The 15285-nt window shown below is 47.2% G+C and overlaps 1 protein-coding gene across 1 annotated transcript; it reads right to left on the minus strand.

Annotated features, from left to right (window-relative positions):
- Positions 1–459: 459 nt before the first annotated feature.
- Positions 460–14376, minus strand: LOC141984383 (zona pellucida sperm-binding protein 4-like). The gene is made up of 12 exons (XM_074947419.1): positions 14169–14376; positions 11402–11520; positions 10009–10108; positions 9547–9702; positions 5523–5710; positions 5004–5101; positions 4058–4185; positions 3232–3421; positions 3002–3149; positions 2340–2418; positions 1570–1683; positions 460–608 (listed from the first exon to the last, which is right to left on the minus strand). Exons 1-12 carry the CDS (start codon positions 14374–14376, stop codon positions 460–462), a joined length of 1677 nt encoding a protein of 558 aa, XP_074803520.1.
- Between the last annotated feature and the right edge of the window lie 909 nt (positions 14377–15285).

Below are 15285 nucleotides of genomic sequence, written 5' to 3' on the forward strand. Positions count from 1 at the left end.
ATCCAAGGAGTCTGACAGCAACTTAGTCCAAGTCAAACATGTCCAGTTGGTAGGCAGGAGGGGGTCAGAAGACTGAAAATCTTTAGTGTAAGGACAAGGGACAAGATGAAAACTGAGTATGAGACTTCTTGTTCCAGCTTGTGATAGACACTATGTCAAGCTCTTTGTACAGTTCCATTTCAGCTGCCACAGGGAGATGTGTTTATTTTGCTCTATATCCCTGCAAATGTTTGAAAGCCCCCTGAGTATGCAGGTATGCTAGGGAGTGCTGACAGCGTAGCATGCTGCACCCTAAACACACCCATGTTGTGTGCACTAGTACAGAGTCCACAATTCAGTGGAAAGAGACCAGCACTTCTGCTGTAAGGGACACTGTTAACTTCACACAGGGCTAAACATGAAGGACCCTCTTTCTCCCCCCAGTAAGAACTAGATCCAAGTCAGTTCCTTCATATACTTTTATTCAGGGGTTATATTCTTTTGTTTAAGTGTTTGTCTTTGCCAATACTTTACTCCAACAAAAACCAGAGCAATAGCACCAGCTCCTACTGCAACCACCATAATTTGCTCCCATTCCTGGGACAGGAGATCTCTAGTCCATTGGGAGCCTGTGAGAAGGAATGTATGGTCAAGCAACAGTTCAGGCAAAGGTGATCTATGAATAATCCACCACCACTTAATGGTGACTAGGTTCCTACTCTATTTCCATTGCTGGAAGTGCCTGGGTACAGTGTTGCAGTTAGTTTAATCTGTACTTATAGCCACTAGAATCTGGAAGTTAGAAGAGATGTTAATGCTAGGTAAGTTATAAGACAGAAGGGGGCTAACTTAACATTGTAGAGATCAGCTTGCAAGCTCCTTAGCTATTGCACTGCTCTCAACTCCCCCAAAGCTGTTTTAACAGACATTGTCCCAGTTTGCTAGTCCCACCCAAGGAGGGGCTGATGTGGACCCTCTGATTTAAGGTCACCAGTTCCTTCCCTGGGCACAAAGGGAGGGAATCCCTAGCAACTGCAGGCTTCTGAATCTCCTCCCTGCTGTGCATCCATAGTCTCATTTCTCCTGGGCTGGAAGTGATTTAGTTGGGGTTGGTCCAGATGACCTGAGGTCTCTTCCAGCCCCAATCTAAGATTCTATGAAATTGCAGGCAGTCTGAGATTTAGCAGAAAGGGATTGAAAGCTGTGTTACTCAGGAGGCCAACACTCCACTGGTGAACCCCAAACCCTATCCTGGTTGTTCCATGAAGAGACATCACGGTTTTGTCATATTGACACTCAGGCTTTTGTTCTACTCTAGGAGTCAACCAGTTCTAAACCAAGTAGAATCCAGGTCCTAGTTTTCCCCTACAGCACTTGTCTTCCAAGCTGGATAATGAGCAGGTTTATTTAAAAGCCTGCAGTAAGCATGGGAGGTCCAGTAATTATGTCCCCAAAGAAAAGGAGCATCACCATTTTAGTGGCACAATCCTCCACTTATCCCCAAAGTCATACCCCAATTCTAGGCAAGTGTAGCACTACAGTAGAACCATTGAATATGCTCAGACAACCAGCACCACCTCCATTTACTACCTTTCTGTTCAAGGGTCTGATCCGCTTCAGTGTTCTGGAAGTCCACAGGTCCTTCTGTGGTCACCAAGTACCTTGGAGCATTTTCTGAGGCCTGCTTCTCAGGTGCTCTTCTTGCTGTTTGGAGACAAGGAGACATTAGTACCAGAGTGTGGTGGTTTTCATCCTTATTAGCAAGACCCTGTACACCCCCATCCTACTCTAGGTCTCAGGCCTTGCCTCCCCCATCCTGTTCCTCACCTATGCAGGTTTTCCTATGTAGCCCATATCTAGGGCATGGCTTCCAGTGTTTGTTCAGACCATTACTCAGTCATCCTCAAAACCCATCACTGCAACACCAAAAATGAGCCTCCAAATATTCCTCATTGCCAAGTAGCTCTTCTTGTGTATTGTTTTAGTATCTCTGGGGTAGTGAGACTTTTAGAGTGCCATGCCAAAACTGATATTAAGTGAGCTGTGTCAGATTTAGCCTTAACTTCTCCTGAAGCTCCTCACTTTGGAGGGAGATCAGTTACACTCTTGAGAGTACCCAGAGATACCCCATCCTTCCAAGTGACCTTGGCATCTCTCCTTGGACCCAGTACAATCAGTCTTTCCTACTCACTAGGGAAAGTTAAAGCCATGTTGCTCAACAAGAGTGATTTCCAGCCCACAGAAAGTATGACCTTGGGAAATAAGGGCACAAGACCTTTGAAGCCCTCCATCCTCAAAAAGATGTTTGTGCAAGCATTGTGCCTCTGGCCCCATCCTGAAGTTAGGTATATAGCTCTTACCTCTTGTCATGGTGCAGAGAGTTTTGCAGGATTCCATTGCAGATGGGACACATGCTGAAGCACTGCAGTGAAAGTAGACCTGTAAGGGAAGATGCAGAGGGAGACTGAAGAAAACCTCTGACTGAACTTGTAGCTAGTAACCATAACATTAATGTTCTGCAAAGTATTATTTCATCAAGCAAGCAGCCAAGTCTCCCCAACCTCCCCTGGGAGATCCAGAACTGACAGAACAATCTTTACTTCCCCACCCCTTCGAAGTGTTTAACATTAGAGGGGTTGGAACAGCAAGGTATCTGGATCCAAATAGTTCAGTGTAAGGAGTGAAGGAGACTGGCTGCTAAAAAAGGAGTCCTAGCTCATTGCTAATTAGGACATCTGGATAGGTGGAAGCCAAAGCCACTTGGAATTTCTGTTCAGAGCTTGGTAGACCTTGCAGTGCTGGAAAGGAGGTGCAGGACCCAAGACTAATGCTGCAAGACCAGTCAGGCTCCTTCCTAAATCATAATTCTGTAGTCTTATCAGTGTGTGTGTGGGGGGTTGTGCCATTAATGATTAAACATGATTCTACCAAGTTTTAACTCAGTACGGGGATCTTTCCAAGCATGACCAACAAGCCTTACACAGGATTTGAAACAAGGCATTTTGAACTACATAAGACTTACTGGTCCACTAAGTGCCTTCTGGGAGGCAAGATCCACAAAGGTAAAGGTGTTGATGATGAAGCGCTGGTAGTGTGATGGGAATTGCAGCCCTGAAGCAGCTCCCACAGGGATGAGCTTTGTTTGGTAGTTGTCACCTGTGTATGGACACCTGAGAAAGGCAAGCTGCAGTGAGACAGGAGCCCACTAGTAGCCTTCCACAGCCCCATACATTTCCTGAACCAGTCACTTACCCATCCACTAGAATGGGCCACTGTGGCTGCTGCATGGGATTAGTGCTTGGGGTGGCCCAGCATTGGTGCAGAACCAAAGCTAGGTTTGGGTCTGTTCTTTGCAGGATTCGGACCTCCACGTAGACTGGATCCCGCAGAAGTTTAATCACAGGATAGTCACTGTTGACATAGTATCTACTATACTGTTGGTCTGTAGGATGAGAGTTACAGTCTTAAGCGAGAGTGAGATCAGGACATAATGGAGAACTGTCTCTATAGGGTCCACTGTGGTAAGTCATGGTTCTATAAACACTTGGATATGGGGAGCTTTGCACAGGAATTCCCATTGCAGATCAGACCAGTGCTCAAACTAATTCAGAATCCTCTCTGACAGCAACTAACACTATTCCATAGCTATCCACAACTGAGGCATCTATTTTTCCCCATAAGGAAAAGGACTCCAGTAAACTGAGGAAGAGGGGACATTTTACAGTCAGGAAAGAAAGTGCCTGCTATTGCAGGTTCTTCTGTGAGCTGCAATGACTTGGACATCAGTTGATCACAAAACCATGCTAGTTCTTTGGATCTTCAGACCCTGGGAAAACTGCTAGTAACATTACCCTGGACTTGCATCTCCCTGCTCTATGTACTTGATGTTGCCACTTCAGGGCTCTAAGACTTAAGTAGCAGCTCCCTGTAGGAACCACCAATCTCCTATGACATTGAGAACTTGTTTTTCCATCCCCCACCTCCAATCTGGTTGTTGGCAATGGGAGTTCTCCAGAAAGGGTACCCAGGCATGGTGGGCTCCAAGCATTTTAGCCTCTAAGGTAGATGTCACTGTTACCTGTGGCAATCCTCAGTTCCAGAGTGAGGGGGCCATACTGAGTGACGGGAGGAGGCGGTGGCAAGGTGAAGACCTGCACATTGAGTGGAAGGAAGTCCCCAGTGGAGTAGCTGCAGCTGACATGGAGCCTGGTGTGCACAGGAAGAGTCAAATGAGTGTTCTATTCCCCTTAGCAGCCGGCTAGTTCCATGCTGTGCAGTGCATCTCCCTGTCCCATGAGGGAACCACCTGACCACCATCAACTAGTCATGTATAGGAAAAGATTCACAAGCAATTTCAGGAGTCTCTTCTAAGGTAGAAGAGTTACAGCTACAAGGGAGATCAAATGCATCAGGAGGAGATATGGGAAGGTTTTCAAGTCCTAGTCCCTCCTCCTGTGCCATAGTTTTAGTCATCCTGTCAGGTGAGGCAAGCTACTTGGTCATCCCAAGCCCATCCCAGCAGCCAGTCAGCTGCATACACTAGGGTGTTGGTCCTGTTCCTCCCAACTCCCCATATTCCCCACCCCACCCCAGAGTCTGCCTTAGGCCAACTCTATACACAAAAGGTTGGATGTAACTCCAGGCATTAATTTAGACTAGTACAGTTATACTGGAATTCCCCCCATAGACATTTATTCCTGTCCAAAAGTGGCTTCTGTTAAGCTTGTTACTTGGGAAGGGTTTAAGTTGACTTGTAAAGACTGTGTCCATATAGGGTTCCCCCAAAACCTGTATTCAGGGGGATTGGTTGTAGCCCTCTGCAGAGGAATGCAGATGGCAGTGTTGTGGCTAGGAAGTCCCTTCCTAAATATGCAGACAGATCCACTCCACCTGCAGATTTCTGCCCTTCAGAATATTGGCAGAGTCTTGTCAGGTTAGCAGTGCTCCTGACCACCACCAGAAGGTCAGAGGAATCTAGAACATCCTTCCCATACAAGCCTCCCCAGAGCTTAACACACAAGTACCTGAAGGTGCTGTCCCGGGTGATAGACCCTGTGCTCCAGCTTCTCACATCCCTGTCTGCCACAAGCTGATTCTCATACACACCCTGGTCTGCAGCTCCCTGTACAGAAAAGGGATTAGCATTAATCATTGCAAGGACTCCAGAAGGGTATGGTCCCAAATGGGAAGACCTTGGCATTCTTGAGTTTCCAGCTCTGCCTTTTGGCTCTTGCCTAAGGCAACAGAGATGCCGAGTTAGTGGTGAGTGGCCTGAGCCAGAAATAAGGGGTGATTTGCTCCCCTGGATGTTTAGTTAAGAGGGAAAGCAGAGGCATTCCCTTAGTGGCTACTTCTCATTCACCCAGACACTTTCCTAGGTGTCCACCTCTTCAACCTTTTCTACTTGAATTTCTAATAGCCATGCAATTTATTGAAGAAACTAGTTTACCCCACTCAGACCCTGACAAGCAGCAGCAAAGACCACCACCTAGCAGAGAAGAGAAGTCATGGAAGACCATCTCCCTTTCCTGCTGCCCTCTTACCTGGAAAGTAGTTCCACAAGCAGAGAGTGGGAATCTGTACAGAACAAAGGCATTACTCTTGGCCACAGGGATACAGCTGCTGCCATGCCCACTGACCAGATGCACAGAGTCCAGGATCAGTGGTGGCAAAGTCACATCTCTAGAGACTGCTATGGAGAACTGGCCATCAGTTGTACACTGTGCTGTCACTGAAAGACATGCAGCGGAAAGACTTTGTTAGACTCTATACAGCAAATGCTGCCATCTTGTCCCTCAGCAAGCCTCTCTTCAAACAGATTTGCTCCCTGTAGTACCAAGCAGAGCCAACCTTAGCTTTCCCAAGTCAGATGGGCCCAAAAACAGAGGGAGAGTCTTTGCTCTTTAAATATTGATCCCTTTCAGTTGGAAAGGATGCAAACTAGTCCTCCAACAATGGCCTCTTTCTGCAATAGGTGTTGGGAGAATAAGTATGATGGTCCTTGCACAGCTCTTCAGAGCAGTGATTGTGTTTATAGTTATAAACCTCCACCAGTGGGCTCCCTGTCTTAACTGAGGCCTGTGGAAGATATGCACCAAACTCACTCACCTTGGATTTTTTGTATTCTTGTCATCTTGCTAATCATGTGACACCTACAGGCATGCCTAGTGCACAGTGGTGTGATGGTGGCAGGTTTACTTTGGGAGGAGGGCAACAGTTTTGCAGACCCACCCAAAGTTACCAAGGCCAGCTCCAATCCTATCATTTCCAGCCCTTCCCAAGGTTTTATTAGTGATGAGATTTAATTAATTCTGCCTCCTTCCCATGAGGGGATGGAACCAGCCAGGAGTTTGACAAGGAAGTCTCACTAGGTTTAGGATCTGACGTTTACAAGCCTGACCCTGGCTGTGTAGAGATAGTTTAAGGCAGCAAACTATCAAGGAATGCCTGCTAGGAGTTTGGCCACTCAGCCAGGCCCTCCAAAGTTAGTTGGGAAAGTTCACCAGCAGCAACAGTTATGAAAGTCAGCAACGCATGGATTACAGTCTGAGACTTTAGGTGTGGAGGAAGGACAGCTCTATGCCCTTTGATGGTGTTTGCTTGCAAGAGACCTAGCATTTCATCCAGAATCAGTTCATTTTTGGAAACCTGGGATGTTCTTCTACAGCAGTTTAGAAGCTTGCTGAGAACCACCAAGTTTACAATGGTTGTAGAATTCACAACTGGACTTGGATATTGCAATGCTGAACTTCATGACATTCAGGAGCCTAGAAAAAGCCCACAACACAAATATTGATTCACAAAGCCAGGCTAGGTGTTTTGGCTCCCTAATGGTGAACAGAGAGCTAGGCACCTCAGAACGCAATCCACAATGAGCATGCTAGGCAGGGAGCTGCTTAAGCTACCCAATGGGAGTGTGGATTTGCTAAGCCCTGCTCATTTATCAGGACATAGGCACTTAAGTCCAGGCTGCAGGGAGGCTGGATTTCCATCATTTATCCACAGTGGAACAGCTTCAATGGAGAAGCTGAAGGAGCCCCCATTAGAATATCCCATTGCTCAGAAGTTAAAGCACTCAGTTCAGAAACCCCTGTGCAAATCCTTTATACCTCTGCCAGGGAATGGGGAAATTGAACCTGGCTCTCCCACATACCCCACTGCTTAGAGCACTCACCTTGTAAGAGCTTAAGGTGGGTAGCACCACCACCTCCAGCCAGATTTTAATGGGGCCTGATCTGATCGGTGTACTCAGAGGGGAGTCACCTGCCATATCAGGCCCCCCCATGGGTAAGGTAGGTAGACAAATACCTGTCTTGCCCTGGTTCATGTACCATTCTGGGGCCCTGGTCTGAGACTGGCCCCTGGATATGCACACTGCTGCTGCACCCTGGAAGGAAATAAGCACCTAGGGAATTTTTACTTTTGGAAAAAACCTCAGGCACCAAGTGACATTAGGTGCCCAAAGGGCTCAGTGGACATTGTCGATTGCAGTGGGGGACTTCAGTGCCTATGTTGTGCCATCCTTAGTGTCTCAATTCTTGACCACAAGCCATTAGACCACATCTGGGTGTTTGAGACAGCTATCCCAATTTAGCATGGGATACAATTCTACATGGGAAGTTAATCCCCTTCTCCATTAAACTGGAGAATCAAAAGTTGGGCAAGGAATTGGTTAAAGGTGAAGCTACAACAAGTTATGCTGAAAGGTGAACTGCCAAGCCAGAGGCTAGTTAATAGTGGAGTTCCTCAAAGATTGGTTTTGGATCAGTCTTAAGACATCCAATAGTAACCTTGGCACAAAAAGTGAGAGTGTACTAATAAAATTTGTAGATGACAGAGTTGGGAGGTATTGCCCATGTGGAAGAGGACTGGAATATCCTACAAGAAGATTTGGACAAACTCAAACTGGAGGAATAGGATGAAATTTAATAGTCCCTAACTTCTGCTTTGCACTAACAAGAATTTGCTATAAGCTATGGATTTATCACTTGGAAGCAACAAAGGTGAAGACCCCCCAGGTGTATTAGTCAGTGTGTGCTTGACCATGAGCTGCCAATGTGATGTGGTTGTGAAAAAAGCTAATGCAATCCTAGGATGCATCAGGTGAAGTATTTCTAGTAGAGAGGGAAGTTATTGCCATTATACAAGGCACTAGTGAAGCCCTCATCTGGAATACTGTGGCAGTTATGGTCTCCCATGTTTAAGTCTAACTGGTCATCCTAGAAACCCTTCTCTGTACCTGTTCCAGAGGAACGGAAAACCTGCCTTGAGAGGAGACTTGTTAGGCTAAATAAGCCAATTCCTTAAAACAAAAGCTGAGGGGATATGAATATATTTAGAGAGCAATCAGAGGTATAAATAGCAGGGAGAGACAGTTGAGTTACACAAGTTAAGGCCAGGTGTTGGCAAAACAGTGTATATAAACTGTCCATCAACCAGTTTAGATGGAATTAGGCAAAGGTTTCTAACTTTCAGAAGAGGGAGGATTTGGAACAGCCTTCCAAAGGGAGTAGTGCAGGGGGAACCCAACCCTAACTGCCTGTAAGACTGAGCTTGATAGAAATTTATGGAGGGGATGGTATGATGCCTACCTACAATGGCCTAAAATCTAATAGCAATTGCAGATGTTCTACCTCCAACAGCTGGAGATGGAACACTAGATGGAAGGGCATATGTGACCCACAATGGGTTATGTGGGTTGCATACGATACCACCTTTATGGCAACGAGGATGTCACATGGGCTGCAGCCCTGTGCAGATTGGGCTGCAAGCAGTTCATGGGCCACAGGTTTAGTGGATCTACCCACATGTGGTTGATCTAACTCAGCAGTTCTCAAACTGTGGATCACAACCCCCATTTTAATAGGTCACCAGGGCTAGTGTTAGACTTTCTGGGGCCCAGGGGTGAAGCCTGAGCCCTACCACCCAGGGTAGGAAGCAAAAGGGCTTCAGCCATAGGTGGCAGGGCTCAGGTTACAGGCCCCCTGGTAGGAGCTGAAGCCCTTGGGCTTTGGCCTTCGCCCCTTGCCCAGGTTGATGGGCTCAGGCTTCTGTTCCCCTCTTGGGGTCTTGTAGTAATTTTCATTGTCAAAAGGGGGTTGCAGTACATTAAGTTTGAGAACCCCCTAGTCTAACTGATTGCCATGTGGTGTCAGGAAGGAATTTTCCCTGCATCAGCTTGGCGGAGGTCCTAAGGGTTTTTAAACTGTCTGCAGCACAGAGCATGGGCACTTGCTGGTTTAAGTTAAGGTAAATGATGGATTCTGTGGAACCTGAAGTCTTTAAATCAAGATTTGAGGACTTCAGCAACTCAGCCAGAGGTTATGGCTCTATTACAGAGTGGGGTGGGCAGGTTTGTGCCCTGTGATGTACAGGAAGTCAGACTAGATGATCATGATGGTCCCTTCTGGCCCTAAACTTTGAGATGGTGCTAGCCAAATTCCAGTGGAACAGCCTCATGGTAGCTCCAGCTCTGAAGGTAGCATTCCCAACTACACTAGACACCTGGTTAAGATGCTCAGATTCCACTTGGTCACTCCAAGACACACCTTTAAGATTCCAACCCACCTGTGTTGCCATAGTAACAAGGAGCAGCTGGGTCACCAAGGCTATAGCAGCAGCCTTTCCCTTCACATTCTTCCTGAGACACAGGTGGTGTGGCACAAGGCAGCCTGTCTGGGCGCAGAACAGCTGTGCACACACTAGTACTTGGAGCATCTAGAGCTGGAAAGAGGAGAAGTGTTAGTTCAAGTCAAATGAACTCTGCTCCACTTGGAGCCATATAGCAGAGTGCCTGTCTCTTCTAGGCACTGTGGCAGCCCATGTTCACTATGCATCAGTCTGGCCTCCCACGTATTCTAGGCTTTTGAGGCACCACAGCCACTTGAGTCTCTAAAGAGCACCCAACACCAAGTGATGTGGCAAACCGGCACACTAAGGTACATAGTGTTTCTTCCCCCTGCCACCCCACCCCAGAAGAAGAACAGCCAATACAGTTTCAGGCTGGGACATTGGAACCTAAAATTGTACCTGGCAGGTGGATTGGGCATCTCAGTTCTTCTTCATGGAAAGATACTTCCCCAGTGTCATCTATTCTTTTAATCCGGATAGTCATGAGGAAATAACCATTCTGCAGGAAGAGCAGGTGGAAACCAAACCAAGGTTATTAGAGCTTCTCCACCCCTCCTCCTGTTCCTAAGAAAGGAAGAGTATTCCCCCCCACCCCATCACAAGTTAGTCCACCCATTGAAGGAGTACGGTTGGTTAATGGGGACCACACCACAGCCCATTCTGAGCAGAGTGGCTTTCAGACCCAGGATGTTGAGGACCATGAACATGTTATGGAGAGTGCTTAGCCATCCAGAAGCATCTTCCATTTCTCAGTGACATACCAGGTCGAGCTTGTGAACTCTGGCTCCTAAAGCTGTCTCAAGTGGCAGTATACCCTCAGCTGAGGTGAGAATTAGTTTGATGGTCTAAACATTTCACCTGGAGATGGACCCCAAGTCCAGAATCTTGAGTACTTTGAGCTGTTGGTTAGCTGTGATTAATAAGTCATAGTATTGGGTCATTCCCCCCACCCCTGCCCAAGAACCCAAATCAGGGAGCACACAAACTTTCAACTCAGCTGCTCCAAGTTGTATACAACCTTGTAATTCTTTAAAAAACAGGGGAGCCTTCTTGCCTACGGCAGGAGTAGCTTACATGTTGGGTCCAGTTCTCATCTGGCTTCTGTCACGGAGACTCCATTATGGAGTATATCTAATTTTTGTAGATGGGAAAGGACAAGCAGGCTCTGTGTTAATTCAGAGTCACTGCTCCCTCCCATAGACTTCAGGTGCAAGTAAAATCTCATTTATACTGTGGAATTTAAGTCAAGAGTGATGGTTGACATTAGCCAACATGCAAAAACATTTCAGAAACAGGGCATTTGTTTGTATTTTGAAATACTCCTTAATAGGAAGGAGTCTCATCCAACTGAAGAGAGGTTTTTTTAGCTTATTAAAAAAGTGTTACCACCAACTCTTACAAGTGAGGAGTAAAATTCTAGTTATAATGACTTCACACTTGTTTCCTCATTGACTGCAATGGTCTCTAGAGAGTGGACAATAGCAAGGTACAGGACACCTTAAGTGGGAGAAGGAAGCTTGCTAAGTCTTGGAGAAGCTTAACTTGAAGACACTAGCAGTCTGGATTGAGAGAAAGCTCCCTCCTTTTCTAGTAGGAAAGGTTTTCCTTTGGTTTTAAGCCTCCATTTGGGATTGTTGAATTGCAGCCACATTCTTCCTCCCCATCCCACAACCCTTCCTCCTCCCCACCCCCCCAAAAAGACTAAATACTGTTCCTAATAGCCAGAAAACAGGATCTCCAGGTAACAGTTGTGCATCCCTTTGCTATTCCTTGCAGACAGAAGTGGCCCTACCTTCTTGATGAAGAAACACCCAGCGTAGGGAGCAGTGACAATCATTGACCCATCCTGTTTCTGAGAGATGAGGACACCACACGTAGAGTTGGACAGAGGATGAGGCAGTCCTTCCAAATCTAGGAAGGAAGGCTAGAGTCAGCAGGCAATAGAGAATCCTGTGGGACAAACATATCCCAACAGCTGAGCTACCCACAACTGCTCAGTGATGAAATAGGAAGGGTCCAACATGTATGGATCAATCTATCCAATTATTGAATGATATGGAAGAGAGAAAGTTGTACTGCCCCTCACAGAGGTCTGTTTCAGTAAGTAGCCCTACAGCAGTGGTTCTCAAAGTTTTGTACTGGTGACCCCTTTCATGTAGCAAGCCTCTGAGTGCAACCCCCCCCCCCCCCCTTATAAATTAAAAGCCACTTCTTTATATATTTAACACCATTATAAATGCTAGAGGCAAAGCAGGGTTTGGGATGGAGGCTGACTGCTCACAACCGCCCCATGTAATAACCTCGCAACCCCCTGAGGGGGTCCCAACCCCCAGTTTGAGAACCCCTGACCGACAGAGCAAATTCTTCAATACTAACCCTAAGTAAAGAAAGGGTTCAGTGCCCTTATGCATTCCAGCCCATGCAAGCTCATAAGCTGTATGTAAGGGGACTGTTGCCCCCTTACTAACATTCCGTGGGGGTGTTTTGGTTGGCTAGCTCCCAGTACTAAAAGGGGAAGGGTTGATGGGAAATCAGGACCCTGATACTGATAGTCCCCAGGAACAATGACAGGGTGGGCAGGCAGCGAGGGGAGGGGGGTCCCATCCTCTGTGTGAGCTGGAATTGCCTGGGTCAGACAGAATGGGGATGAGCTAAGGAGAAAGCAGGGGCCCAAGCTAAGCTGGGGAGCAGAGCTGTGCCAGAGCCAGAGGGGCCAGAAAAGCAGCCCAGAGAGCAGACCCTGTCCTGGGAGCAGAGCTGCAGCCCCAAAGCCGGGGGCACAGCCCAGAGAGAGCAGACTTGCCCTGGGAGCAGAGCTGCAGCAACCAGAGCCAGAGGGGGCTAAAGAAGCAGCCCAGGGAGCTGGAGGCAGAGCAGCAGCGGTGCAGAGTCAGAGTGGTGGAGCTGGGGCTGGAGCAGTGAGCAGCTGGGGAGAGCGAGGGGGACCCTGGGCAGCAGGCCCGGCACAGGGAGGTGCCTCAGCCAAGAGGCTCTGCAGGCCAGGCTTGGATCGTAACCCTGACAGGGCAGGGGCAACACTGGGAAGAAGGGTCCTACCACTTCGAGCCTGAGAGCGTGTAGCCACCACCAAAGCAAGTGTCCAACCCACAGCATCCCTGCAGCACAGCCAGGGCCTGAGAAGAAGGCCTGGGACTTACAAGGAACAGACTGAACTGCCCTGACATTCTAGAAACACTGTTTGTGATGATCCCTGCCACAGAGCAGGGTGATGTGTTTCCTTTAACCTTTCCCATTTCCCCTTATTTTTTAAAATTAATTGTTGATTAAATAACTTGCATTTGCTTTAACTTGTATGTAATGGTCAAAGAAGTGCCCAGTGCAGAGAGAGTACCCCGGAGTGGGGACTCCCTAGCCCCTGTCCTAGGTGACCACAGCAGGGTTGGGAGTCAAGCCCCCCCAGGAATCCTGGGCCCAGCCTTGTTGGGGTTACGAGGACTCCAGCAGACAGGAGAGTAGAAGGGGAGTCCAAGGGCAGGGAGGCCACTGGGTAAAGGAAGTGGGAGCGAGGACTCAGATCCTTTCGCTAGCCCACTTCACCAGGGTAGTGCAGAAGCCAGGGAAGTTCCCCACGAGAGTGGGACTGTTCCCCCGCTTACATATAGAATAGCTATAGCTGCAGTTCTAGTCCAAGAATACCGGACTTCACCCACTTGTGATCAAACAGGAAATCTCTGGAGAGAGCCAGGGCTTAGTGATTAAGCACAGAGCAAGAATCTGGAGGAGCTTCTTAATGCTCATGCCAGGTTGGCTACACCCCTCCCCTGCAACTGTTACCTTAGGCAAGTCACTTTGCTTCTCAGCTCTTCAATGCATACATCTCTAACATGGTGCTAATACCCTTTGAAATAGTGCAGTACAGTTCAGGTTTGTAGAAGCAGCTAGCATAGAAGCACTACAGGACTGAAGTGGTAGGCAGCTTGGCTTATGCTCTTTTAGGAGCAAGAGCCTCAACAGTATTAAAAAAACACAAACAAGGAGTCTGGCAGCACCTTAAAAACTAAGATTTGGGCATAAGCTTTCATGGGTAAAAAAGCCACTTCTACAGATGCAATAGTATTAAGTCACCAGGACACACCTACAAGGTGGGGGGGAATCAAGTACAACCCCTCAAAGGCAACAGCAATAGGCCAAAATGCTCCACAGCCTTGCACCTGTGCATTGTGGGCTTGAATGCTCCTTGCAGCAGGTCTCCAATGGAGTCACAGGGAAGTCAGGGCAGCAAGTGTAAAATGCTAGCTACCCTTTTGAGTTTATGGGCCAGAGCCTCAGCTGGTCTAAGACAGATCATTTGAGTTTAGCAGAGTTACACCACTTTACATCAGTGGAGGAGCTGGCCTGCGTTTCTGTTGGTTTTGTTTTCCACACCCACCTTGCACACAGACAAACACTTCTACACAGGGCAGATGCCTTGGGGAACCCAATGGACTGCACTAAAGGGAGGAAGTAAGAGTAAAGCTCCCTCAACTTTACACTTTTATTCACCCAGCTTTATCTTCTAGCCAGATAAGAGGCTGTCTCATTCCATGTAATTCACTTACCCAGAGCACTCAGAAGGGAAATCATCTCAGGATGGTTTTCAGGAAGGGTTAACCGCAAGCTCTCCCAGCCACAATCTAGTAGGCTATGGTCCCACACTAATACTGAATCTTTAAAGACATTTGGAGCCCCCCAGGCTAAAGAAAGGCAGCTACAAAATATCCAAACTAGACTACCCCAAGAAGTCCCTTGCTGCTTTATTACTCCCATCCTGCTGTCTATCTAGTAGCTCCTAAGGCACCCTCTCCCTGAGGAGCACTCTTATACCCTTAACTGAGCTGCAATTGGACAGAACAAAGATGCATTTCTGACTCCAGGTGAGACTGCTATGCACCCCTGAGGAGGGCAGCCCAAAATCAATTCACACCTTGCACTCCCTCTCCTGTTTAAATTGTGACAGCACCTGCTCCACATTTAGCCCCTTTTATTTGTTCTGAGGTGACTTTTTGAAATGCAGCTATATTTGCTGAAGAAAAATAAACAGATTTCAAAATGGAAATGGAGGAGGCAGTGTCTGAAAAACCTGTCCAGTGTCTTAACTGGGTGAACCTAATGGTAAATGAGAGGCCCAGCAAACTAGGTGAATGCCAGGGGAAGGTAAAAAGGCTTGAATAACAGAATAGGCAAGGATTTCTGCAGCACTGAGCAATGGAACATGCTACTTGGCAAATAATGCAAATGTTTCCTGTATCCTTAGATGCACATATATGCAGCATTTTTATATTTCTATGTATGCTGTATGTTTTGTAATCATGTCACAGAAAGGATCTATTGTGATTCATATATATGTGCACTAGGGGGATGAGAGGCATTTGCTGTGGAAACCTGGGACCTAGTCATGCAACTATATATCCACACAGATGAACTCCTGCATCTGCTCAATGTCCCCTCAACTGTACAGGAGGCCCTCAACCTAGCTTAGGCTCCAGATGTGGGATCTCTTACAAAATACAGGGAAAGAGTGATGGGCTGGGGGTTATAAAACCACAGCTGAATAGAAATGACATCCAAAAAATTTAGAAGAAACATGTTTGCTTGTTTGTTTGTTTTTGTTTTAAAATCACATTACACCAGCACTGAGCTAGGGCATAACCAGGGAAAGTGACTGGAAAAAGGAGG

The sequence above is a fragment of the Natator depressus genome, chromosome 1 (genome assembly GCF_965152275.1).
Source record: "Natator depressus isolate rNatDep1 chromosome 1, rNatDep2.hap1, whole genome shotgun sequence".
Taxonomy (NCBI): Eukaryota; Metazoa; Chordata; order Testudines; family Cheloniidae; genus Natator; species Natator depressus.

Bases quoted from the DNA above. Each gene is read 5' to 3' on its own strand.
- LOC141984383 (XM_074947419.1), bottom strand. From the start codon at position 14,376: ATGGGAGTAATAAAGCAGCAAGGGACTTCTTGGGGTAGTCTAGTTTGG. The intron at 3,422-4,057 runs GTAACAGTGACA...CTCATCCTACAG, and splicing joins GGAACTGAGGATTGCCACAG to ACCAACAGTATAGTAGATAC. The intron at 1,684-2,339 runs GTAAGAGCTATA...GTCTCCAAACAG, and splicing joins TCTCTGCACCATGACAAGAG to CAAGAAGAGCACCTGAGAAG.